Source organism: Lampris incognitus, chromosome 8 (assembly GCF_029633865.1).
Source record: "Lampris incognitus isolate fLamInc1 chromosome 8, fLamInc1.hap2, whole genome shotgun sequence".
Taxonomy (NCBI): domain Eukaryota; kingdom Metazoa; phylum Chordata; class Actinopteri; order Lampriformes; family Lampridae; genus Lampris; species Lampris incognitus.
The window spans coordinates 3,362,126-3,390,044 of record NC_079218.1 but is presented as its reverse complement, the minus strand read 5'-3'; the positions used below and the strand labels follow the sequence as shown (position 1 = coordinate 3,390,044).

Below are 27,919 nucleotides of genomic sequence, written 5' to 3'. Positions count from 1 at the left end.
GCTGCTACTGACTTTCATTCCTCTTTTCTCCAGTACATACCTCCACCTCGCCAGGCTCTCCTCCACCTGCAACCTGCTCTTGCCACAGGTCACATTAGATTTTTGCATAGGCACTGTAAAATGTTCCATTACCACCTGCCTGGTAGAATAGTTAAGTCTATTACTAGTGTAATGAATTTATTTGTACAAACAATGAGGTTTTTAAGTTGTCACAGATGTTCTTGAAAAATAAAAATGGGACTAGCTAGTAATCTTTTTTTCTACCATAAGCCATGATAGGCGTTTATGCATATGTAAAATATTGGATCTGTTTGGGCAAGGCGCGCCACTCTATTTTGGACTAGTTGTAGTTTTATCAAGTCCTTTTTCATTGCACTCGACCCCAGCAGGATGATAGTCAAGATGGGATAAAACCAGTGCCTGGATAACCTGGACCACAGCGGTTGCTGTTAAGAACTCATCACATCTCCTAATGATATAACCCCCTCCCCATTTTCTTGATTCTGTTGTCTATATGAGTTTACCATGACAGATGACACCAAGCAGCTTTGTTTCTTCCACTTGTTCAATATTTATCCCTCTCGATGACAAATTGAGCTTTGGACTTGACTAACAAATAATGTGAGCCTAACACAATACAATTTGTCTTTGAGATGTTTGAGACCATTCTGTTATTCTGTTAATCTGATACTAGTTGTAACTCCTTATTCAAAGCTACAGAAAAGTCATTTACAGTAGTAGCTGACATGTAGAATGTTGTGTCATCAGCATACATGGGCATATTGGCCCTGTCCAAGACCAATGGCAAGTCATTTGTAAAGACTGTGAACGGTAGCGGCCCAAGGCAGCTCCCTTGTTATATTCCAGACTCTAACTGTTTAGTATCAGCGAGAATACCATTAAATAAAACTCTCTGTGACCTACTGGACAAATAGTTCTTTATCCAGGTCACCGAAGAGGATGAGAAACCATAAGAAGTAAGTTTCTGTAGCTGAAAATTGTGATCAATAACATCAAAGGCCGCAGTGAAGTCTAGCAAAACTGACCCCACAAGCTCCTTATTGTCAGTATCAATTAAACAGTCATGTATCATCTGCATAAGTGCTGCACATGCTGTGTCCATCCCTGTAAGCATGCTGAAAGTCTGTAATTCATTTTCAGTGAAATAATGCTGTATTTGATTAAAGACAATTTTCTCCATGAATTTTGCCAGAACCAGCAAAATACTTATAGGGTGCCTGTCTGCGGTGGTGTAGCGGTCTAAGCATCGGCTTTGTGTTGATGCAGTTGCCCACTGGGGAACGGGGTTCGCGCCTCAGTCTCGTCAGATCCGATTATGGCCGGACTCACCGAAGCAGCAATAATTGGCAACACTGTCTTTTGAAGGGGGGCGGAGTTGGCTTGTGTTCGTCACATGAATGCGTCTCTGTGTGTGTTGGAAAAAGCAGTGGTTCGGCCTGGATTCACCTTGTCATGGAAGTGGCGAGGCGTCTCCTTCATAGACTGCTGGCCGGAGAGATGCAGTTGGCGAACGCATACAGTACAAGGGTGGGTGTTTGAACTAAAATAGGGATCGATTGGCCACTAAATTGGGAGAAAAATCAGAAATAAATATATTTTAAAAAATACTTATAGGGTGACTGTTTGCACCTGAGAGATTGGTTTTTGTATTTTTATGTAATGGGATGATCTCCTTCCAAATCTGTGGACATACACCCCAATTTAAACTTTGATTAAAAATATGAGTCATTGGACTGACCCCCTGATGTGCTGCAATTTTCAACAGCCTACTATCCAGGTTATCCAAGCTCAATGGCTTCTCATTTTTGATGGAAAGTAATTGCTTCTTAAAGGGACAGTTCACCCCAAAATCAAAAATATGTGTTTTTCCTATTACCCGTAGTGCTATTTATCCATCTAGTGTGAGTTGTCGAGTTTTGGAGACATCGGCCATAGAGATGTCTGCCTTTTCGAGAAAGAAAGAAAGAAAGAAAGAAGAAAATAAAAAAGCCACTCTATTTTTGTCATTGTACAGGTCACAGTGAGATTTGTTCTGTGCATTTAACACATCCTATTGTACAGGGGCAGTGGGCAGCTGCAGTGCCCGGGGGCCAACTCCAGTTCTTTCCATTGCCTTGGTCCGGGACACAGACGGGAATATCAGCCCTAACCCTGTATTCTCTCAAATACAATGGAACTGGATGGCACTCAGCTTGTGTTACTCAAAGCACCAAAAAATACAAAACACAACAGCAATGTCGCTTTCCAGAAATCATGTCCCGGTTACTCAAGATAATCCATAGACCTTGTTGTGAGCAGTTTCCTGTAGGTGTAGTTTGGTCCAAGACAATAGTTCCTACATGAAACCGCTCACAGCAAGGTCCACCGAAATTGACATAATTGAATTGACATAAAATCGACATAGGATTGACGTAATTGTAGATGCAGCAAGGAGATTTCTGAGTGTTGTGGAAGTTTCTGGAGAAGGTGTGCAGCAGCTGGTGAGAGGCTTTTAGCCCCTCAAGAAATAGAGAAGTTACAGAAGAGTGGGAAATGGGTGGGAGGGACTTGTTTTTTTTTTTTAATCAGTGGAGATTTTAGTTTAATTCCTGTAGATGGCAGTAATGCAACATTTTGGATGCCAACCACCATTAAAAAAAAAAACAACAACAGTTGCACAAAGCACATCCACTGAGCCAAAGAACTAGAGGGCCAGACTTTGGCATTTGGTTGTTGGTAAAAAAAACACAAGAGCCCCACAAGCAGAACATAAACTACACTGCAAACTGCCCAGTCCTGAAGTTACTCCAGCATGAGCTCCAAAGCGTGTAACTGTGTAGTGTGAGCAGCACGCTAGCAGAGCAGTGGCAGCTGCAGAGGCAGCACAGCAGCAACACAGGGCCGGTGTTCTGATGGCTCATGCTGCCTTGTTGAAAAATGCTACTGTAGCGTGAATCGATAGCAGAATCTAACCCTAACCTCGCCTACTATGCACACAACTGCTAAGTAGCACATCTCGATAGGTAGCACATATCGACAGAACAGGGCCGGCCACAGCCAAGCTAGGCTAACTAGGCCATACGAGGGTTTCATCAGCCCTGTGGGTTAGCTAGTGAACAGGTTTACTATTTGGGGTTAAGGTTAGGTTAAGATAAGCGTTGGATTAAGGTTAGGGTTAGGTCGAGGTTGAGATTAAGTCAGGTTAATGTAGGTTAGGTTAAGTTTAGGTAAGTTCAATGAAATAGGGTTGAGGGAACATATGCTCCCGGTCACACTAGCTAGAGGCTCACTCGCCTCATTGTCTTATGGTCTGATTTTAACCTCTTTGTAGCATCCAAGCAATTCAATAGTATATTCCAGTTCAGACAAAAGAAAGAGGTCCAAAATCCATGATACAGGTGTGATCTGTTCGGCCACATCAGGCTGGTAAAGCTGCGACCGCGGTTCGAGATGCCATCGCGTTTGTAGGCTGACCTGCTGGTCCGGTCCTGCCAAAAAGCTGTCAGTGGGACCTGCGTTTACACCTGACATTGTAAAAACCTGGAATCCTTGACTTTAAGCAGGACACAGCTCACCAGCAAGTGACCCAATATACGTCATTAATTGTGACAGGGTAGTTGCATCCATTTGGTGTATACATCTCAGGTACCACTGACCTTGCTTTTGAGTGTGTGATTGCTTTATGAATAATTAATGTATGGAAACAGTTTATTACATATGTGCATAGCATGCTTTGTGGTCTGAAAAGAGTTGGACTTTGTGTGCTGAAAGCATGTGCAGCCTTCCCAGTGGCCTTGATAGATAATGTGATGAAGAGATTCCATGAAAGCAAGAAAAGAGGGGAAAGTGTGTTGTATGCACTATGCAAATAAGTGTGTGATCGCATCAGTACAGACGTTTAGCCAGCTGATTCTACGACTAGCCAACATTGTAGGAAATGTAACAAAATGAATTTCTCTCCGTCTTTATTTCCGTCTCATGAAACTAGGGTCGTGCACAAGTTGCAAACGTTTCTGGAAAATGAATAACAAATACCCCCCCCCTTTCCCCCCCTTCTTTTCTCTGTCTCGCTGTCCTGGTCTCTGCTGCACCCCCTCTGCTGATCCGGGGAGGGCTGCAGACTACCACATGCCTCCTCCCATACATGTGGAGTCACCAGCCACTTCTTTTCACCTGACAGTGAGGAGTTTCACCAGGGGGACGTAGCGTGTGGGAGGAATCACGCTATTCCCCCCAGTTCCCCCCTCCCCTCTGAACAGGCGCCCTGACTGACCAGAGGAGGCGCTAGTGCGGCGACCAGGACACATACCCACATCTGGCTTCCCTCCTGCAGACACGGCCAATTGTGTCTGTAGGAACACCCGGCCAAGCCGGCGGTAACACGGGGATTCGAACCGGCGAGACCCGTGCTGGTAGGCAATGAAATAGACGCCTGGATAACCCCTTTTAAAATTTAGCCTTAAAATCACAAGCTCCGTTAAAGATAAAAGTTCACTCAAGCCAATATTCAGGTCATTAAAAAGATATTCCACTTCCATTCGCTTTCACATGTAAGAAAGGCTGTTTGCTGTGGATCGCTTACTGTCAAATATTGTGATTTTATTATTTGTATTTACATCGCTTATAGATGTGCACCCATTTTTTTATGATTTTTTTCCCCTCAGTGGCTCGTCACTAATTAGCTGGTAAGAGCCAGGGGAAATGAAACTGAAGCACTGAAAGCTTAAACGTATATTTAGAGCATCAAGTTGCAGTAAAATGTCACTATCGGTTTGAACGCAGTATCTTGAAATTAATTGCCTGGAAGGAAGTGGTGGGGTTGACAGCCGGGCATCAGTGAGAGCAATATTACTGGTTCCATTTGATTTGGTTTTGTTTTTGAGCCCATCATTTCTCTATATATGGCAGTTATTTCTCTTCCTTTTGATTCCTCCCTCCACCCTGATGCAACGCAGTGATAGAATATGACTCCTGTCTGGCTGCTCCCTCTGGCCTGCAGGCTCCGTCAGAAAGGGTAGTGGTGATATTCATACATTGTGTTCATTCAGTCCACTGAATTGAAGGCTGTGCATGAAGGGTAAAGAAAACAGTAGTCTGCGGTGACTTTGGATCTTTTGACTTCAGTTCTCTCCCAAGGACGTTTTGGCGAGCGCCCGGGTGTTTGAAGCCTGCTGTGTTTGGTCACATTTGACAAATCGTGCTTCAGAGAAAGGCTGTGGGAATTACTTCTTTCGTTGGATTCATTCTGAATTGAAATTCTAACAGGTGCTGATATTTGACAGCATTGTGTGAAGACTATTATGCATTCATTTTGTATTTCTTATGAGTTACATACCTGTCATTAACTGTGATTTTCTCCCACTGTACAATGTTTCCTTCTTCTGTTGTTGTGATATTCTGATCCTCATCTCACATCACACAAAAACACACACAGCACAGCACAAAACATCCCCCCCCCCTTTTTCTCCCCAATTGTACCCGGCCAATTACCCCACTCTTCCGAGCCGTCCCGGTCTCTGCTCCACCCCCTCTGCTGATCCGGGGAGGGCTGCAGACTACCACATACCTCCTCCCATACACGTGGATTCACCAGCCGCTTCTTTTCACCTGACAGTGAGGAGTTTCACCAGGGGGACGTAGCACGTGGGAGGATCATGCTGTTCCCCCCAGTTCCCCCTCCAAACAGGTGCCCTGACTGACCAGAGGAGGCGCTAGTGCAGCAAGCAAGACACATACCCACATCCGGCTTCCCACCCGCAGACACAGACAATTGTGTCTGTAGGGACGCCCGACCAAGCTGGAGGTAACACGGGGATTTGAACCAGCGATCCCTGTGTTGGTAGGCAAGGGAATTTGTATCTTTAACCATTATGTTCAGCAGTTTGAATCCCCGTGTTACCTCCGCCTCGGTCGGGCGTCCCTACAGACACAATTGTCCGTGTCTGCAGGTGGGAAGCCGGATGTGGGTATGTGTGCTGGTCACTGCACTAGCGCCTCCTCTGGTCATTCGGGTCACCTGTTTGGGGGGTAGGACTGGGGGGAATAGCGTGATCCTCCCACGTGCTACGTCCCCCTGGTGAAACTCCTCACTGTCAGGTGAAAAGAAGCGGCTGGTGACTCCACATGTATGGGAGGAGGCATGTGGTAGTCTGCAGCCCTCCCCGGATCAGCAGAGGGGGTGGAGCAGCAGAGACCGGGACGGCTCGGAAGAGTGGGGTAACTGGCCAGGTACAATTGGGGAGAAAAAGGGGGAGAAAAAAAATCCAAAAACAAAAGGAGAAAAAAAAACCCTTTCTTCATCCATGTCTCTGTATTCATCAATTGATGAAATGAGAACTTAATGAAGTTATTAATTACTTATCGTTTCTCTACCACCTGGGTCTCATTTCCATAGTTTTTTTGCCGTCATGCGTATCAGCTATGATGTCCTCATGCTGTGGAAGTGCTGCTGCACTGGCTGCAGTTTTGCCCCTTCACATACGATCCTGAAACCTGTCCTTTCAGCACGGGAGAAAACCGCCGCCGTGCCTCAGCTGGACTGTCTGTTTGTATGAGGTCCCATTACCCATGCCTCCTCAGGTGTGCTGCCGGGTGATTCATCAGTGGTTACTCTTGCTCACGGTAAATAAGATGGTAATTCCTGCAAGTTGTACCAGTAGATAGCGCAGTAATGCAAATGCAATCAAACATTGTTGATAATACTGGACATTTGGATTTCCGTTACACCTCCAAATACGTGGTTTAGATAACTGGGTGGACTGGGTCTTGTGAAACATGGCTGATGATCGTGATCGTAAGTCCTGGCCCGTTAAGATGCTGGTGTAAAGCTGTGTCCAGTGAGCGAAATGATGTAACTGGTATGCACCATGGCAAAACTAATAGTCATGGTGTCAAACACTGGAAGTCTCATTTAATTTTTAATTAAATCACTATATAGTATGTACCTGTGTGTGTGTGTGTGTGTGTGTGTGTGTGTGTGTGTGTATATATATATCTACTCATATATTTTCGTAATGTGTGTGTGTGTGTGTGTGTGGTGTTAGTGTAGACAGCGGGACCGAAAACTAAAGCATTATGATCCTAATTCTTTTTGGAGGTGGTAGGTATTGTCTCAGAGAGTAAGGGAAAAATCCCAGAAAATTAAAATTATGCATAAATATGCACAATATGCATTTTTCTAAAAATGGCTGAAAACCACTTTTCTCAGCATTTCACATGATTCTGAGCATCTTTGATTTTTTCCCCTATATATAAAAAAGTTTCTGGAACTTAGAAATGTTTTGGCATTATGCAAAATATATGCATTTTTGCAAAAATGCACTTATGATCCTAATTTTTTTGGGGAGGTGGTAGGTATTGTTCCAGAGAGGACCAGAAAAATAGCAGAAAATTAAAATAATTATGCATAATTATGCATAATTATGCAAAATATGAATTTTCTAAAAATGGCTAAAAACCACTTTTCTCGGCATTTCAGATGATTCTGAGCATTTGGGGGGAGGGAGTTGGAGTGGGGGGGGGGTTTAGGGGCAGGGGGAAGGCGGTTAGCTGGCAGGAGGAAAGGAGGGAGATTTAGACGGGTGGAGAACCAAACCGCTACATGGTAGCGGGGTTCTTCTAGTGTATGTATATATATATATATATATATATACACACACTCTGTATACAGATGTAGGAAAAAACGTTTAAAACATTGCAGTACAAGCTCGTTTCGTGTGTCGCACACTCATCAGCTGCTAACGTGGTTCAACAAAGAAAACACACAGTTTATGTTGCCCCGCGTCACGCCCCTGATGTCGGTGGACAGCAACCAATCGGAGGAGAAAACATCTGAACTATAACAACCGGTGGGGTAGGTAGTTAGGATGCACAGCAGCCAGCGGTGGAGTAGGAAGCATTACAACCAATGGGGTAAGAAGGGGCTGGGGCTTGTTTTGACCAAGCATTTGAAGGACCAGGGCGCTGCTGAAATAGCCTACATTTAGACTATAACAAGGTCATTTATGTATAGCATACTGCTGCAGGGTGGTGTTGGGGCACAGTAGGAAGGGCAGGCAGTTATATATAAAAACACAACATCTAATACATGTCATGTGTGTATCATCTAATGGGGGGGGGGGGGGTAATAAAGACATTTCACTTGTAGTTACAAAGAGGATATTCTTTTCTTTTCGGTGTCTGCAGCTGGTGGCCACGAGTCATTTCCACTCTTCAAGGTGAGCACATCAGGTCTGCAAACAATGAAATACTTCCCTGCCAAGCACAGGTTGCATCCTTTGTTTGTTTGCAGACCTGATGTGCTCACCTTGAATGGTGGAAATGACTCGTGGCCACCAGCTGCAGACACCGAAAAGAAAAGAATATCCTCTTTGTAACTACAAGTGAAATGTCTTTATTACCCCCCCCCCATTAGATGATACACACATGACATGTATTAGATGTTGTGTTTTTATATATAACTGCCTGCCCTTCCTACTGTGCCCCAACACCACCCTGCAGCAGTCTGCTATACATAAATGACCTTGTTATAGTCTAAATGTAGGCTATTTCAGCAGCGCCCTGGTCCTTCAAATGCTTGGTCAAAACAAGCCCCAGCCCCTTCTTACCCCATTGGTTGTAATGCTTCCTACTCCACCGTTGGCTGCTGTGCATCCTAACTACCTACCCCACCGGTTGTTATAGTTCAGATGTTTTCTCCTCCGATTGGCTGCTGTCCACCGACATCAGGGGCGTGACGCGGGGCAACATAAACTGTGTGTTTTCTTTGTTGAACCACGTTAGCAGCTGATGAGTGTGCGACACACGAAACAAGCTTGTACTGCAATGTAGTAAACGTTTTTTCCTACATCTATCTATCTATCTATCTATCTATCTATCTATCTATCTATCTATCTATCTATCTATCTATCTATCTATCTGTGTGTGTGTGTGTGTGTGTGTGTGTGTGTGTGTGTACATATATACATATATATGTATACATACACATATGTGGGTGTGTGTATATGTATGTGTGTGTGTGGGTGTGTGTATATATATGTGTGTATATATATGTATATATGTATATATATTTCACTCCTCATTTGTTGAGCACTTTTATCAACACCATTGATAGCTTCTGGAAGGGAAGAAACTATGTGTGTATGTATGTATGTATGTGTGTGTGTGTGTGTGTGTGTGTGTGTATATGTATATATATATATATATATATATATATATATATATATATATATATATATATATATGGGAGCTGATGATTACTTATGGCATGAAACAGGCTTGTACTGTTGCATAAAGAATTTGCTTGACTCACTGGATTTTATATATATATAGTATATACACACACACACACAGAGCGAGAGAGTATATATATATAGAGAGAGGGGGGGGGGTAGAGTACAGCTGGGTGTGTGGGTGTGCAGGATACTTTTGGTGTATGTGAGATTTTTATTCTGGGCATTTTATCAAGAAGTCCCAGCCAATAAACAACAGGAAGTCCAAGTTGATAAACACACACTAATGTGAACATGGAACACAAAGGACAATTATCTGTGTCACATCTCGCTCCTAATGTGCTATGCCCATGTTGTTATCCTGAGTGCTTTCCAGAATCAGCCCGTGTTTCTTATCATTCTGTCCTTGTGCTGGGGGGGGGGGGGGGTTCAGTATTTGCAGACCTGTGTGTCATGTTGGTTCTTCTGATGGATGTGTAGGATGTACAGTATGTGTGACGGTGTGTTGTGTTGGTTTGGGGAGGTCAGGCCACAGGAAGAAACTAACAGACGGAGAGTAGGAATAAAATAAACTATCCAGTTTTTTGTTTGTTTTTTGTTTTTTCCCCATTAAAACATGTTTTAAATAGAAGACTGGACAGGACCGGTGTAGCCATATATAGGAATATTTTCTTCTGGTGCAACTAAATTCATTAGTCACCTGTTACAAACTTACGAATTACAAATTGCATGAACATCTTTACATGTGTACCTTTGGAACATGTATTATCATTATAAATAAGAACAAGAAGCAGCATGATAACTACATGACAACTACAACACAAAATAACCTTGACCAACACAGTCAGAAAGGCATTTCCCTAAATGTTGGGGCACGTTAGACCTATAGGGTTGTGTATCATTCAGATATGATCCTTCACAGTTCTGGTTTATCTTAGTGAATCTGGTTCTTATCAAATCCTGAATGCAGTTATTATCATCAGCTGTTATCTGATGTCAGTTAGTAAGACATCAGAGGCCGTGGTCATCTCCCCGTGAAATTATATTGAACACCTGTATACTAACTACTACTACTACTACCACTACTACCACTACTACCATTGCTACTACTACCACCACCACAAATACTACTACTACTACCAATACTATTACTACTACTACCACCACTACTACTACCACAAATACTACTACTACTACCAATACTATTACTACTACTACTACCACCACTACTACTACCACAAATGCTACTACTACCACCACCACTACTACTACTACCACCACTACTACTACTACTACTGCCCCCACTACTACTACCACCACCACTACTACTACTACTACTACTACGACTACCACTACTGCTATTGCTACTACCACCACTACTACTGCTACTACCACCACTACTACTACTACTACCACCACCACTACTACTACTACTACGACTACAACTATTGCTATTGCTACTACTACTACTACCACTACTACTACTACCACCACTACTACTACTACCACCACAAATACTACTACTACTACCAATACTATTACTACTACTACCACCACTACTACCATTACTACTACTACTACCACCACAAATACTACTACTACTACCAATACTATTACTACTACTACCACCACTACTACCATTACTACTACTACTACCACCACAAATACTACTACTACTACCAATACTATTACTACTACTACCACCACTACTACCATTACTACTACTACTACCACCACAAATACTACTACCACTACCACTACTGCTACTACTACTACTACTACTACTACTTTCGGCTGCTCCCGTTAGGGGGCGCCACAGTGGATCATCCGTTTCCATCTCTTCCTGTCCTCTGCATCTTCCTCTGTCACACCAGCCACCTGCATGTCCTCCCTCACCACCTCCATAAACCTCCTCTTTGGCCTTCCTCTTCTCCTCTTCCCTGGCAGCTCCATATTCACCATCCTTCTCCCAGTATACCCAGCATCTCTCCTCCACACATGTCCACACCATCTCAGTCTTGTCTCTCTTGCTTTGTCTCCAAACCGTCCAACCTGAGCCGTCCCTCTAATATACTCGTTTCTAATCCTGTCCTTCTTCATCACTCCCAGTGAAAATCTCATCATCTTCATCTCTGCCACCTCCAGCTCCTCCTCCTGTCTTTTCATCAGCGCCACTGTCTCCAAACCATACAACATAGCTGGTCTCACCACCATCCTGTAAACCTTCCCTTTAACTCTTCTGTCACACATCACTCCTGACACTCTTCTCCACCCACTCCACCACCAACACACCTGTATACTATCATTCTTAGCAAGATATAAATATAATTTAAATATGTAGGATGTAAATCGTGTTTTTTTTCTGTCTAAATGAAGGACCATGACTGACAGTTGAGAAGAAGTCTATCGTCTTCATGAAAAATCTCGGGGACTGAGAATTAAGATGATTGTTTGTCCAGTAGAAGTGAATGGGTGGTGCAGTTGATGGAGGCTCCTGGGTTTTATCACAGTTCCCGGTAATAAATCTCATCACGGAGTGTGCATACTTTTCACATTTTGACACACACCATTGCCGGTGTTAAAGGCACCAGGGCAGCACGTCCTGGCAGTTACTAAAACTTTTATAGACTGTTTTAATGGTCAGTGTGCGTATAATTTGTTTTGCCACTGGGATTGAACCTACGCTCTCAGGATTCAGTAAGAATCTTTAAAATTCACATTTCTACACGAACACTCGGTTCCTGGAAATCCTGAACTAAGTCCAAGTCAGAAGCGGTTCTGTGTGCCGAACTCGGCTGACCTCTGTTGGGTAGAGACCTTCCCTCCAGTACATGATGAGACTTGAGAGATGCAGGAGAGGCAAAATATTGTTTCAGATGCATTTCAGATCTGCTTAACGTTGATTCCCAACATGGATGCCCAGCAGGCCATTAGAGGTCATAACAGAGCATCAGATGTAGTGGTGTAGAAGTGTTGTTGTGTGTTTACAGTGCTTTGTGTTTCCATTTTATGGTAACCAGTTTTCATCATCTTGAATTCTACATTGTACTATGCATGAAGTAACGCAGTTATATTTTATTCATACCATATGTTGGAACAGAATACTGAGTTGAATATGGGGCCTTTGTGAGGTTGTTTTTTTTTAACCAAAGTGGTACTAAAGGTGGTACATACACACACACACACACACACACACCATCATCATCATCATCATCATCATCATCATCATCATCATCAGCGAGTACGACCGTCCTCTCCGTTGGGTCGTCTGCTTGTGGATCTTCAGGTGGCTGTAGAGGCTGACCATGCTGTGGTGCGGTGTGGACAGGGGAAAGTGGTGGTGGTGGTGGGGGTGGTGGTGGTTGAGTCTCTCCCTCTCTCTCCTTGCGGCGCTATCGCCTTTTCTCTGCGGCACAGTGGAGCTCCATTTCATGACGTGCAGCTCCTTGCTGCTCGGATGTCTTCCAGGAGCGTCTATCCAGTGCAGTGCGTTCCCAGTTGCTTGATGTGATGCTGAATTTCTTCAGACGGGTCTTGATATTGTCCTTGAAACGTTTCTTTTGCCCGCCGGGAGCTCGCTGACCTTCCTTCAGCTGGAGTACAGGATAAATACAATCCATCCATCCATGCATCTGTTTGGGGAGATGTGTGTTGGACATGCGGATGACATGGCTGGTCCATCAGAGTCGGTACTGCATTGTTGTGGTGGTGATGGTAGCCATGTTGGCTTCTTCCAGAACACTGGTGTTGGTGCGTCTGTCCTTCCAGCTGATCCTCGGGATCTTTCCTAAGGATCGTTGGTGGTATTGTTCCAGGTGCCTGCTGTAGGTGGTGCATGACTGCTCCATACAGCAGGGTGGGGAGAACAACAGCTCTGTAGACCAGGAGTTTTGTTTGGGCCTTTAGGTCTCGGTCTTCAAAGACTCTTCTCCTGAGTCTGGCGTGAGCGCCACAGACACAACGCAGGCGATGGGTGACCTCAGAGTCCATGTCAGCTTTTGGCTGCCTAGGTAGGGGAAGCGATCAACGTTTTCTAGTCCAGAATTTTGTTGTCCATTTTTATGGTGGGCTGCGTAGATGGCTTGTTGGGTGGTCTCACACACACACACACACACACACACACACACACATAAAGAGCAAATAATTGTTCCTCAGCAAATTCAGCAGAATGAAAATGTGTTTTTCTGTTTTTCAGTCAGAACACTGACTGACTCTAGTGTGCTGTACTGAAGCAGTAGAAGCCCTCCAGACACTGCAGAGTTTTATCAGTCGCAGCTGAAAATATCCCCACTAAAGGCACAATGCACTCTGGCAAGGAGTGCAACTGGGAGAAGTACATCTGCTGTCACTTGGATATTACGCAGGATAGTTTTTGACAGTGCCACCATGGCTGGCCTGAAACCACAGACTGGATCTCAGCAGTTGGAGACATGGCGAGCCATCGTGTCAGGAAGGTGCCGGCCCTGTCAAAACTTGGATCGAAACACAAATGCAGAAGCACTTGGTAGGAGGAGAACTCAGGGCTGGTCTGTGCTGGAGGTTTGTCACAATTATTGCCCACTGTAGTGAGTCTCAATGTGGGGAAAATGGTAGTACTTTACACCACGACGTGGTGATTGTTGTAATTAAATTAAACATGCCGATCGACAGTGTTCATCTGTAAATTCGATTTGGTAACATCAAAATTGTCATATTATTATTATTAATAATAATAATAATGTTTTAATAATAATATAATAATAATACATAATGAAATATGATGATGATAATAATGATATAATATTAATAAATAATAATAATAACGATAATGTTGCAACCCCTCGTCTCTCACCTGTCCAAACACCCCTTCACTTTGGTTTTACAGTCTGAACTTTTAAATTGCATTTCAAAAGCCTTGACGTCTTACATGGAAACAGAGACGGTAAATTTAACCTTATGTTACCTTACGGCTGCAAAATACAAAATCATCCTTTTCTCCTTGTATTCATCTTCAGCATGACACCGAGGTGGGGCTAATTAAGTGGAAACAGAGATGGTTGTTTACACATAATAACCTGGAATCTGGGCTGCAAAATGCAAAAGCATGTTTCTCCTTCGTTTTATGGTTAAATTCTTTGTAAACTACACAGCAAATGGCTAATCATGCACTACGTGTATATATATATACATATATATGTACTACTACTGCTACTACTGCTACTACTACTTTCGGCTGCTCCCATTAGGGGGCGCCACAGCGGATCATCTGTTTCCATCTCTTCCTGTCCTCTTCATCTTCCTCTGTCACACCAGCCACCTGCATGTCCTCCCTCACCACCTCCATAAACCTCCTCTTTGGCCTTCCTCTTCTCCTCTTCCCTGGCAGCTCCATATTCAGTATATATGTGTGTGTGTGTGAGTGTGTGTGTGTGTGTGTGTATATATATATACACACACACACACACACACACACACACACATGCATATATATACAACTTAATCCAATCAAACTCTCAACTGTAGGTAAAGTGTTAAAGAAATAAGGAGCAAAATAATCCAGTGATTTAAGTGAATTCTTTGACAGTACAAGCCTGTTTCATGCCATAAGCAATCATCAGCTGTCAGTAGAGCTACACGGGCTGGCTCTATATATATGTAGCTATATCTATATACGTATGTATCTATCTGTATGTGTATTTATGTATGTATATGTATGTATATGTATGTGTGTATACTTAGCACAAAAAGTAAGGAAATGTGTGTTTGGTAGATGATGTCTTTCTTGTAACAATGCTTCTTGGTAATAAATCTTATACCGTTGGAAAGCCTGTTTATTTCCCTTTTAATGGGGCCACATTTTAAGGAACATGCATGTCATGTATAGCGTTTTTTCCCGAAACCGTCAATGGTGTTGAGTACTCGACTAATGAGGAGCGGAATATATGTTGAGATATATATATGTGTGTGTGTGTGTGTGTATGTATGTATATATGTGTGTGTACAGGTGCATCTCAAAAAATTTGAATATTGTGGAGAAGATCATTCTTTTCCATAATTTAATTCAAAAAGTGAAACTTTCATATATTCTAGATTCATTACACATAAAGTGAAATATGTCAAGCCTTCTTTGTTTTAATCTTGATGATTACGGCTTACAGCTCATGGAAATCAGAAATCCAGTATCTCAAAATATCAGAATATTACATAAGACCAATCAAAAAAAGGATTTATAATACAGAAATGTCGACCTTCTGAGAAGTGTGTTCATTTATGCTCTCAGTACTTGGTCGGGGCTCCTTTTGCAGGAATTACTGCATCATCAGTGTGGCGTGGCGTGGAGGCAGTCAGCCTGTGGCACTGCTGAGGTGTTATGGAAGCCCAGGCTGCTTCGATAGCGGCCTTCAGCCTGTCTGCATTGTTGGGTCTGGGGTCTCTCATCTCGACAACACCCTAGAAGCCACAGAAGGTCGTTGCTGAAAGGGCTGGCTGTTGGCAGAGTGCTGGATCAAAGCATATCCATGGAAAGCTGACTGGAAGGGAAAAGTGTGGTAGGAAAAGGTGCACAAGCAACAGGGATGACCGCAGCCTTGAGAGGATTGTCAAGCAAGGCCGATTCCAGAACTTGGGGGAGCTTCACAAGGAGTGGACTGAGGCTGGAGTCAGTGCATCAAGAGCCACCACGCACAGACGGGCCCAGGAACTGGGCTACAAGTGTGGCATCCCTAGTGTCAAGCCACTCCTGAACCAGGGACAACGTCAGAAGCGTCCTACCTGGGCTCAGGAGGAAAAGAACTGGACCGCTGGTCAGTGGTCCAAAGTCCTCTTTTCAAATGAAAGTAAATGTTGCATTTCATTTGGAAATCAAGGTCCCAGAGTCTGGAGGAAGAGTGGAGAGGCACTGTGGAAGTTTCCACAGTCAGTGAGGACTTGGGGTGCCATGTCATCTGCTGGTGTTGGTCCACTGTGTTTCATCTAGCCCAGAGTCAACGCAGCCGTCTACCAGGAGACTTTAGAGCACTTCATGCTTCCGTCTGCTGACAGGCTTTATGGAGATGCTGGTTTCATCTTCCAGCAGGACTTGGCACCTGCCCACAGGGCCAGAACTACCATGGTATTACTGTGCTTGACTGGCCAGCCAACTCGCCTGCCCCGAACCCCGTGGAGAATCTATGGGCTATTGTCCAGAGGAAGATGAGAGACCCCAGACCCAACAATGCAGACAGGCTGAAGGCCGCTATCGAAGCAGCCTGGGCTTCCATAACACCTCAGCAGGGCCACAGGCTGACTGCCTCCACGCCACGCCACACTGATGATGCAGTAATTCCTGCAAAAGGAGCCCCGACCAAGTACTGAGAGCATAAATGAACACACTTCTCAGAAGGTCGACATTTCTGTATTATAAATCCTTTTTTTGATTGGTCTTATGTAGTATTCTGATATTTTGAGATCCTGGATTTTGTATTTTTATGAGCTGTAAGCCGTAATCATCAAGATGAAAACAAAAAAGGCTTGACATAATTCACTTTATGTGCAATGAATCTAGAATATATGAAAGTTTCACTTTTTGAATTAAATTACAGAAAATAGTGATCTTCTCCACAATATTCAAATTATTTTTGATGCACCTGTATATATGTATCTATATCTATATATGTATCTATATCTCTATATATATATATGTGTGTGTGTGTGTGTGTGTGTGTGTATGCGTACCTGCACAGGAACATGAAAAGAGGTTGTAAATTTTCTTCTTTCAGGTTTGTCAAATCGACATGACGTTACACAGAGCTGGGTGTCATTATTGGGTGGCATGGCTCGGGAGGTAGGGCGGGTCGTCTAGTAATCGGAAGGTCACTGGTTCGATCCCCTGCTCCTCCAGAGAGTGCGTCAAAGTGCCCTTGAGCAAGACACTGTACTCAAACTGCTCCTGATGAGCAGGTTGGGGCCTTGCATGGCAGCCTCCTCCCTCAGTGTGTGGATGTGTGTGTGTGTGTGTGTGTGTGGATGTGTGTGTGTGTGTGTGTGTGTGTGGATGGGAGGCGTATGCTGAAGAGCTTCGAGTGCCCCACTGAAAAGACAAGTGTCAGCACAGCTTGTTCTATACGTGGTATCACCTTCGCTCCTCTCTTCTTGTTTGTGCACGTCTAGCTGCTGATGCAGCGATGGGTTTTCTCATCGAAGCTCAGTAAAACTGCATCAGGTCTGATGTACCGGTCTACTCAGTCCCCCACGTCGTCCTCCTCCTGCCTCCGCTCTCTCCTTCACATCGTCTCCCGTCATCCTCCTCCCCGGTGCTGCCAGTCCCGTATTGAGGATGCAGAACAGAAATCAAGGTCAGCTGTTGGAGCATTTCAGTGCAGCACGTTTCAACAGGGCAGCATCCCCTCCCTCTTTGATTTTGTAGAGTTGTGTGCATGTGTTGTTAGCAACTCATGATGTGTAGCGTCTCCCCTCAAACCTGGCATATCACTTCATCTCAACCCGCTGGTTTCCTGTCATCATTTTGGATAAAAGCCAAGAACTGTCCAACAGAGAGGAAAAGGAAAAACAAGACTGAAACCCCACAGCAGCCGTTTGTGGGGTTTGTTGCAGGTGTTTATTACTGCAGACCTTGTGTAATTTAACCCTGGTGTTGTTTGCTTTCTGGAGGTGTAGTCGTTGTCAGAGGCGGTAAGCGGTGTGCTGATGCAGTACGGAGTGGGAGCTGAGGGTGGCAGGTAGAACACAAGACACTGTCAGAACATTTCATTGCAGGTATAATTTTTCTTTCTTACACGTCTACATAGAAATGTGTTACGTAAGTTCATTTCCTTACTTATGCTGCCCTCACTGTCTGTAATACGTGTGTGTGTGTGTGTGTGTGTGTATATATATACACTCACCGGCCACTTTATTAGGCACACCTGTCCATCTGTTCGTTAACGCAAATTTCTAATCAGCCAATCACATGGCAGCAACTCAATGCATTTAGGCATGTAGACATGGTCAAGACGATCTGCTGCAGTTCAAACCGAGCATCAGAATGGGGAAGAAAGGTGATTTGAGTGACTTTGAACGTGGCATGGTTGTTGGTGCCAGACGGGCTGGTCTGAGTATTTCAGAAACTGCTGATCTACTGGGATTTTCACGCACAACCATCTCTAGGGTTTACAGAGACTGGTCCGAAAAAGAGAAAATATCCAGTGAGCGGCAGTTCTGTGGGCGAAAATGCCTTGTTGATGCCAGAGGTCAAAGGAGAATGGCCAGACTGGTTCGAGCTGATAGAAAGGCAACAGTAACTCAAATAACCACTCATTACAACCGAGGTATGCAGAAGAGCATCTCTGAACGCACAACACGTCGAACCTTGAGGCAGATGGGCTCCAGCAGCAGAAGACCACACCGGGTGCCACTCCTGTCAGCTAAGAACTGGAAACTGAGGCTACAATTCGCACAGGCTCACCAAAATTGGACAATAGAAGATCGGAAAAACGTTGCCTGGTCTGATGAGTCTCGATTTCTGCTGCGACATTCGGATGGTAGGGTCAGAATTTGGCATCAACAACATGAAAGCATGGATCCATCCTGCCTTGTATCAACGGTTCAGGCTGGTGGTGGTGGTGTAATGGTGTGGGGGATATTTTCTTGGCACACTTTGGGCCCCTTAGTACCAATTGAGCATCGTGTCAACGCCACAGCCTACCTGAGTATTGTTGCTGACCATGTCCATCCCTTTATGACCACAGTGTTCCCATCTTCTGATGGCTACTTCCAGCAGGATAACGCGCCATGTCATAAAGCTCGAATCATCTCAGACTGGTTTCTTGAACATGACAATGAGTTCACTGTACTCAAATGGCCTCCACAGTCACCAGATCTCAATCCAATAGAGCACCTTTGGGATGTGGTGGACCGGGAGATTCACATCATGGATGTGCAGCCGACAAATCTGCAGCAACTGCGTGATGCTATCATGTCAATATGGACCAAACTCTCTGAGGAATGTTTCCAGTACCTTGTTGAATCTATGCCACGAAGGATTAAGGCAGTTCTGAAGGCAAAAGGGGGTCCAACCCGGTACTAGCAAGGTGTACCTAATAAAGTGGCCAGTGAGTATATATATATATGTATATGTGTGTGTGTGTGTATGTGTGTATATATATATATGTATATGTCTGTGTAGTACTGTCATGAACTGTTATATTGTCCGTCTCCGTGTTACATGTGTATCTTGGTCAGGACTCTTGCTAAAGGGATTTTTTTCACACAGGATGGCACAGCCATACAGCCCCATACAGCCCCGTATAGCCATACATCCCTGTATGGCCATAGCAATAATGTGGCTGTTGTTGCAGCCCCAAGCCATAACAGACACTTGCCAGTTGTCTTTCAGAAGGGTTATATTTGGCTCCTTCTTATTTACTCGGGCAGTAAATGTCCATCAATCATCTTTTTTACACCTCTGGCTGGTGGAGGTGTTGCATTGTGTGTAATAATGACTTTTGCAGAGATTTACAGACTCATAGGACAAAACCTGTTGCAATTTTCAATTTACCCTCACCCCACATCTGTGAGCCTGCCTAAACGTCCGTGTCTTTTGAATGTGAAAGGCTGCTTTACGGTCAGTTTACATTTTATGGTGTCTGTAAACTCATGCCAGATTTATTAGCTCGCTCAAAACAAACAGCGTTACTGCTAAGGAAGCCTGGACTGACCTGCCATTCTTTCACTGATGGGATCCGTAAATCTGCTGCCAAACTCATGGTTTAGGGTATCAAACCAGATGTGCTCAAAAGTAGCTTGTGTTGTGGGTCGAGGTCTTGGCTTTGTTCACGTAAAGCTTTCAAACTGCCTGCCGAAGTAGAGGATGGACATTTGGACGGAATCTGATGCTGATATTATCGTTTTAATCTGGCCACGTAACATGAAGGCAGTCTAGACGACATGTGGGTGTTCACTGTTTGTATCAAGACCCCGTGTACCTCGTGGCTCGTGTCTAAAGTTGTCCATCTGAATCCACACTCGTGAATGTTGGACGCACCAGAAGTCATGACACGAGTCCTACCGCTCTGACCAGCCCAGCGATGTGCAACATGTACTTTATTTTTTATTTTTTCCTGCTTCTTCCTTTTGCAGTAGGGGTGAAAAGGAAGTGGGATTTTTGAAAAACATATATATTACTCTTTTGAACCCCTCCCCTTTTTCTCCCTAATTGTACTTGGCCAATTACCCCCCTCTTCTGAGCCGTCCCGGTCTCTGCTCCACCCCCTCTGCTGGTCCGGGGAGGGCTGCAGACTACCACATGCCTCCTCCCATAGATGTGGAGTCACCAACCACTTCTTTTCACCTGACAGTGAGGAGTTTCACCAGGGGGAGGTAGCACGTGGGAGGATCACGCTATTCCCCCCAGTTCCCCCTCCCCCCCGAACAGGCGCCCCGACCGACCAGAGGAGGCGCTAGTGCAGCAACCAGGACACATCCCCACATCCGGCGTCCCACCCGCAGACACGGCCAATTGTGTCTGTAGGGACGCCCGACCAAGCCGGAGGTAACAGGGGGATTCGAACCGGTGAGCCCCGTGTTGCTAGGCAACGGAATAGACCGCCACGCCACCCAGACGCCCGCTTGCAAAACGTTTTTGTCAGCTTGGTTAGTGGGATTAGTCACGTGACACAGTATATGTTGTTTCGGTGTATGACGGTATGGGCTCAGCCATTATATCAGAAGACGTCATCGACTCCCCAGTTAGTTCAAGCCACCGAGCGAACCACGTGTAGCGTCTCTCATCACTGGGTTTGAGGTGATGTTTCTGCTTCCCTTCAAATGTAAACTTGATGCTTTTGGTGGCACAAATAACATTCGTGCTCTTGTGAAAGAAGACCGTAGATTATTGCTGTCTTCCACTTTCAAGTGTGTTATTCACCCCCTGGCTGCTTCTGTGTGGATGTAGTTAAGTGTGTCTCTGGGTGAATAAGGTGGAAGTCTTGGTTCCACTTGTCCTTTTGAAATCCCCAGCAGACGGGTGCTCGTTCTCTGTGAGATGCATTCTTTGGTGTAGCGTTTTTGGGTTATGGATGGTTATTGACTACTGATACTTTCAACCCGCTGGTACCAAAGTGGGAAGCACTAACCGGACCGACAAGATCTGTGCTGATGAGCGGGGTGTCCGGACAGCATGACAGTCTATTCTGTTGCCTACCAACACAGGGATCGGCGGTTTGAATCCCCGTGTTACCTCCGGCTTGGTCGGGCGTCCCTACAGACACAATTGGCCGTGTCTGCGGGTGGGAAGCTGGAAGTGGGTATGTGTCCTGGTCGCTGCACTAGCGCCTCCTCTGGTTGGTCAGGGCGCCTGTTTGGGGGGGAGGGGGAACTGGGGGGAATAGCGTGATCCTCCCACGTGCTACGTCCCCCTGGTGAAACTCCTCACTGTCAGGTGAAAAGAAGCGGCTGGTGACTCCACGTGTATGGGAGGAGGCATGTGGTAGTCTGCAGCCCTCCCCGGATCAGCAGAGGGGGCGGAGCAGCAGAGACCGGGACGGCGAGACGGAGAGAAGAAGGGGGGGAAAGGGGGGGGCGGGTTATTCGTTATTAATTTTCCAGAAACAGAGGAGGTGGAGCAGCGAGCGGGAAGGCTCGGAAGAGTGGGGTAATTGACCAGATACAGCTGGGGAGAAAAAAAGGGCGGGGGGGGGGGTCTGTACTGATGGACCTTGTTCTCGGTCCCACCAGTTTTTACACCATGTTAACAAAGGTACCGTTTGGTGAACGGTATCGGTGCTGGTATCACTAAACTGAGTTGAGAACTTAACCTGGATGGATGAACTCTGGTAGTAACCTGCTTTGTGTTTTCTGGGTTTTCTCTTCTCTCCCACCAGGTGCAATGTGGACAGCAAGGTAACGCGAGTGGCGTGGCTCAACCGCACCACCATTCTGTTTGCAGGCCATGAGAAGTGGTCCCTGGACCCCCGCGTGGTGCTGATGGAGAACACAGCAGTAACAGAGTACAGCATCAAGATCCAGAACGTCGACGTCTACGATGAGGGGCCCTACGTCTGCTCCATTCTCACAAACAAGAAGCCAAAATCCACAAAAGTGCATCTCATCGTTCAAGGTAAGATCTCGTTAGATTGTCAGTCCCTGTCTGTCTGAGGGGACGACGCAGTAGTGGTGTCAAACGAGGCCCGTGATGGACCCCAGAACATACCAGAGCGTGGTCCGAGCGGGTTTGACAGTATAGGGAAGAGGTGTGTGATTTTACATTCACGTTGTTTTGTGTTGAGTTGCTACCAACGTCTGTCCTGGATGAGCTCAAAACAGGATCTGTCGGTTGTCTTTGCCACGGCAGAATAATTAGACAGGATTCAGCAGACGTTCCACCTGCTGCTGATGAAACCCGGGTTCAGTCCGGGTTTGATTCAGGATGCTGATGGATGTTGTTTTAAGATGCTGTAGGCGGGGAAATGTCCTGGCTGCGTTTCAGTGCGAAGGGTCACTAAATCAGCCGTCAGCAGAGACTTTGCCATCTTTTATGATAACGTTTCCCTTCACACTCAGTCTGCAGACACCGGCGCCTCGGCCGCCCACTGTTTCTGTTTGAAGTCCACAACTTGGAATGTGAGATGCTTTAAAATGACATTATTGAAAGGAATGTTAAATCCCTGTTAAAGATTCCCTGTTTTGAACTGTGCAGTAAAAATCCACACCACTTCTGGGGCGTCCGGGTAGTGTAGCGCTCTATTCCGTTGCCTGCCAACACGGGGATCGCTGGTTCGAATCCCCGTGTTACCTCCGGCTTGGTCGGGCGTCCCTACAGACACAACTGACCGTGTCTGCAGGTGGGAAGCCGGATGTGGGTATGTGTCCTGGTCGCTGCACTAGCGCCTCCTCTGGTCGGTCGGAGCGCCTGTTCAGGGGGGAGGGGGAACTGGGGGGAATAGCGTGATCCTCCCACGTGCTACGTCCCCCTGGTGAAACTCCTCACTGTCAGGTGAAAAGAAGCGGCTGGTGACTCCACATGTATGGGAGGAGGTATGTGGTAGTCTGCAGCCCTCCCGGATCAGCAGAGCGGGTGGAGCAGAGACCGGGATGGCTCAGAAGAGGGGGGTAATTGGCCGGGTACAATCGGGGAGAAAAAGGAGGGAACCCCCCCCCAAAAAAAAAAGTTCCACACCCCTTCAGACAAAGTTGATGTAATTTCACTGACTGTCAGTTCCTGCAGCCAGAGCCGGAGCAGACTAGATGTTTTTGTTAATGTAATTTAGGGCAGTGTGAATAAAGTTGACTTTAGCCTCAGCTGAGGCCTCAACAGTCATTTTAACAACACATTGAGCTTGTGAATTTGAAGACGCTGTGTGGACTAATCTCAGCAGCTGGAAGAATATCGTCTCAGTAACCACTGAACAAGTAGTTACACCTAAGTTTTGCAAAGCTGCAGTTACCATTGAAAGTGTGGCTCACAGTGATACATCATGAAGTTAGCATTGATAGTGAAAAGTGGGCGTTTTACACAGGCCATGCTTTTAATCGACCCCGACGGGTTGTGTTGAGCATATTCTTGAATAGGCAGAGAGGCAGATTCCCAGCTACATTTTCCCCAGAATTTTATCCCATCTGTTTCTCGACCCGCTCTAACCTCGGAGTCATCTGGAATTTGCAAGCTCATATGTCAGACTGGAAGGAGTCATATCATCCAGACCTCGGATGCACCGATTTAGCAAATGCAAAAATACAAAAAAAAGAACTTAGTAGAATGGGAAAATACATCATTTAGGTGTTGATTTCCCCGTTATTAGAGAGAAGTCGAGCTTTGAATCCAGTTCTCAGCTCTGAGAATCACTTTCAGATGAGTTTAGAGGCAGGATGCTCTCTGGAAGAGAAAATGTCAAAGCTCCCATTCAGGGAGATATGGGAATTACATGCAGATGAAGTCATCAGCCTCTTGATGAATGCTGCTTCTTTTTTTTATTTTTTTCCTTACCTGATGCAATATGATGAAGAGGGACGCAGGGGGAAGGATGTGCTGTGAGTCTTTTTGGACAGTCAGGTTAACAATAGCATTTCCAACTATTTCACACAGGATGGCCTGATTATTGTGTTGTTTGGCTTTTATGTGATTGCATGCACATCAGCATGCACCAAATCTAAAAATGATCATCATACATTTACATAAATTTGTCAGTTTCAACTCGGTGAGAATTTGTGTCTCGAATATTTCCCTTCTTTTGTGGGGAGTAGAATAGGTTTCAGTCGGTACAGTATCCCACCTTCATGGCAAAGAAAGATCAGGAAGTCCATTGGGATATAAGAGGTGCCTGCGTTCCCCACAGGCCTTCTCTTCTCAAGCACCACTGAAATGGAGATCCATGTTGAACCTGCACAGGGGAAGACTCAGGAGGCGAGCATCAATCAGCTCAGTGACCTTGTCAGCCGATCCCCTCAGGAATATATAGGGCATCTGCATCCACAGTGCCTGCACAGAAAGACTGGACTTTCTGCAGTTAAAAAACAACACCAGAAGAAATACAACCTTGGGATTGTTCTTTATGAGACAGTACAAGCCTATTTCATGCCATAAGCAATCATCAGCATAAAGAATTTACTTGACTCACTGGATTATAGTATATCCATCCATCCATTATCTGAAGCACTTATCCTGCTCTCAGGGTCGCGGGGATGCTGGAGCCTATCCCAGCAGTCATTGGGCGACAGGCGTGGAGACACCGTGGACAGGCTGCCAGTCCATCACAGGGCCCACACACACACACACACACACACACACACACACACACACACACACACACCCATTCATACCTAAGGACAATTTAGTATGACCAGTTCACCTGACCTACATGTCTTTGGACGGTGGGAGGAAACCGGAGCCCCCGCAGGAAACCCACACAGACACGAGGAGAACATGCAAACTCCACACAGAGGACGACCCGGGATGACCCCCCCCCCCCCCAAGGTTGGTCTACCCTGGGGCTCGAACCCAGGACCTTCTTGCTCTGAGGTGACCGTGCTAACCACTGTGCCACTCTTCTGCCATATATATATACAGAGCTGCTTGAAAGTATGTGAACCCCTTGAGCAGTTTAGATGTTTCTGTTGTTTTACCATGATTTTCTTATTCTATCATCACCAGTTTTTATGTATGAAATGTCAGATATATGTTTATCAATTTCATGTACTTGTTTAGTGGGACTTGTTTAAGTAGCTCAAAAACTACATGAAACGTGGAATTAGTGTATGTGCAAAAGTAAGAGAATCCCCAGCTGCATTGGTTAAGTCAAGCAGGTAACAGACTGTGGTGAAACACATTTGGGTGCTTAATTAATCATTTAAGCAGACCAATGAAATGAGACATCCTTGGGAAAGGGTTTGGCCTGCACTAATTAAAAGAGAGAGGAAATCAACCAAACCACTGTGGTCCCATACAAATCAACAATGCCGAGAGCAAAGGAGATATCCGAGGACATGAAGAAGAGGGTAGTGACAGCCCATCAGTCTGGGGAGGGATATAAGACCATCTCCAAGAGATTCCAGCTCCATCCATCCACTGTAAGACAAATAATTTACAAATGGAGGGCCTTCAACATGACAGCAACTCTGCCTAGAAGTGGACGCCCATCAGAACTATCACCCAGAAGCACCAGAAAAATAATAAATCAGGTAAAGGCCAACCCACACATCACCTCTAGAGAGTTGCAGACCTCTCTGGTAGCATCTGGGACAAATGTGCATGCGTCTACAATCAGACGGAAACTGAATAGCCATGACATTCATGGGAGGGTTGCTAGAAGGAAGCCTCTGCTCTCAAAAAAGAACAAAGCTGCCCGTTTCAACTTTGCCAGGGAGCACTTGGACAAACCAGAGACCTTCTGGAAGTCCATTCTCTGGACAGACGAGTCCAAGATAGAATTATTTGGTCACAGTCAAAACCAACATGTTTGGAGAAAAGCCAACGCCGCATATAAAGAAAAGAACCTCGTCCCAACAGTGAAGCATGGTGGTGGAAATGTGAAGGTCTGGGGCTGCTTTTCTGCTTCTGGACCTGGACGACTCCATATTATCCAAGGAACCATGAATTCTCCGGCATATCAACAAATTCTTGACCAGAATCTCCTGCCATCAGTCAGGGAGTTGACGCTGGGACAAAATGGATTATGCAACAAGACAATGACTCAAAGCATTCCAGCAAAACTACAAAGGAATGGCTTCAGAGAAAGAGGGTTCGTACTCTGGATTGGCCCAGTCAAAGTCCGGATCTTAATCCAATTGAAATGTTGTGGCGAGACCTAGAGAAGTTGGTACATACCAGATGTCCCTCCAACCTCTCTCAACTGGCTGAGTTCTGCAAGGAGGAGTGGGCAAAAAGCCCCATGAGCAGATGCGAGAGACTGGTTAGTGGTTACAGAAGACGTTTGGTTGAAGTAATGGCTGCAAAAGGAGGAGCCACAAGCCACTAATACAAGGGTTCACATACTTTTGCACATGTTACATTTTCAGTTTTTGTGAAATAAACCACCTTTGTTGAATTGAATAATGAAAATATATCACTTTTTGTGTGTGTGTCCATTATTTGGAAGGTGTGCTTTACAAATTGGGATTTGGATGTATGTGTAATAAGCTTATCTTAATGTTTTTTACAAAAACATTGACCATGTCTGGAGGGTTCACAAACTTTCAAGCAGCACTGTATATATGACGCACAGTGATTATTTTATTATAATGGCTTCTGTCAAGGAGTGGGATGTATTGTGAACAGTCAGTTCTTGAAGCTGATGTGTTGAAAGCAGGAAAAATGGGCAAGGATCTGAGCATCTTTGACAAGGGCCAACTTGTGACGATGATTGGGTCAGGGCATCTCCAAAATGGCAGGTCTTGTGGGGTGTTCCCAGTATGTAGTGACAGTACTTACCAAAAGTGGTCCAAGGAAGGACAACCGGTGAAATGGCAACAGGGTCATGGGTGCCAAAGGCTCATTGATGCATGTGGGGAAGGAAGGCTAGCCCATCTGATCCCACAGAAGAGCTGCTGTAGCTCAAATTGCTGAAAAAGCTAATGCTGGCTATGATAGACAGGTGTCAGAACACAGTGCACCGCAGCTTGCTGCGTAGTGTAGCTGCAGACTGGCCAGAGTCCATGATCACCCCTGTCCACCGCCGAAAGCACCTGCAATGGGCATGTATGCATCAGAACTGGACCATGGAGCAATGAATGCTGATGGCCTTGTCTAATGAAGCACGTTTTATTTTACGTCATGTGGATGGCATCATTTACCTCGGGGAGAGATGGAACCAGGATGCACTATGGGAAGAAGGCAAGCCAGTGGAGGCAGTGTGGTGCTGTGGTCAGTGTTCTGCTGGGAAACCCTGGGTCCTGGCATTCATGTGGATCTTACTTTGACACGTACCACCTACCTAAACATCACTGCAGACCAGGTACACCCCTCATGGCAGCGGTGTTCCCTGATGGCAGTGGCCTCTTTCAGCAGGATAATGCTCCCTGCCACTCTGCAAAAAATGTTCAGGAATGGTTTGAGGAACATGACAACGAGTTCAAGGTGTTGCCTCGGCCTCCAAATTCTCAATCCAATCGAACATCTGTGGGATTTGCGGGAAAAACAAGTCCGAGCCTCGGTGACTCCACCTCGCAACTTACAGCACGTAAAGGATCTCCTGCTGACGTCTTGGTGCCAGATACCAGAGGACACCTTCAGGAGTCTTGTG

At 45.4% G+C, this 27,919-nt stretch overlaps 1 protein-coding gene across 2 annotated transcripts in view; it reads left to right on the top strand.

The window, feature by feature from the left end:
• opcml (opioid binding protein/cell adhesion molecule-like) overlaps positions 1-27,919 on the top strand; it is a 400,654-nt gene that overhangs the window by 215,764 nt on the left and 156,971 nt on the right. For both annotated transcript variants that reach the window (XM_056284683.1, XM_056284684.1), the window contains one exon: positions 22,067-22,302. In XM_056284683.1, coding sequence (XP_056140658.1) covers positions 22,067-22,302 — 236 coding nt within the window. The remainder of the gene's footprint in view (positions 1-22,066; positions 22,303-27,919) is intronic.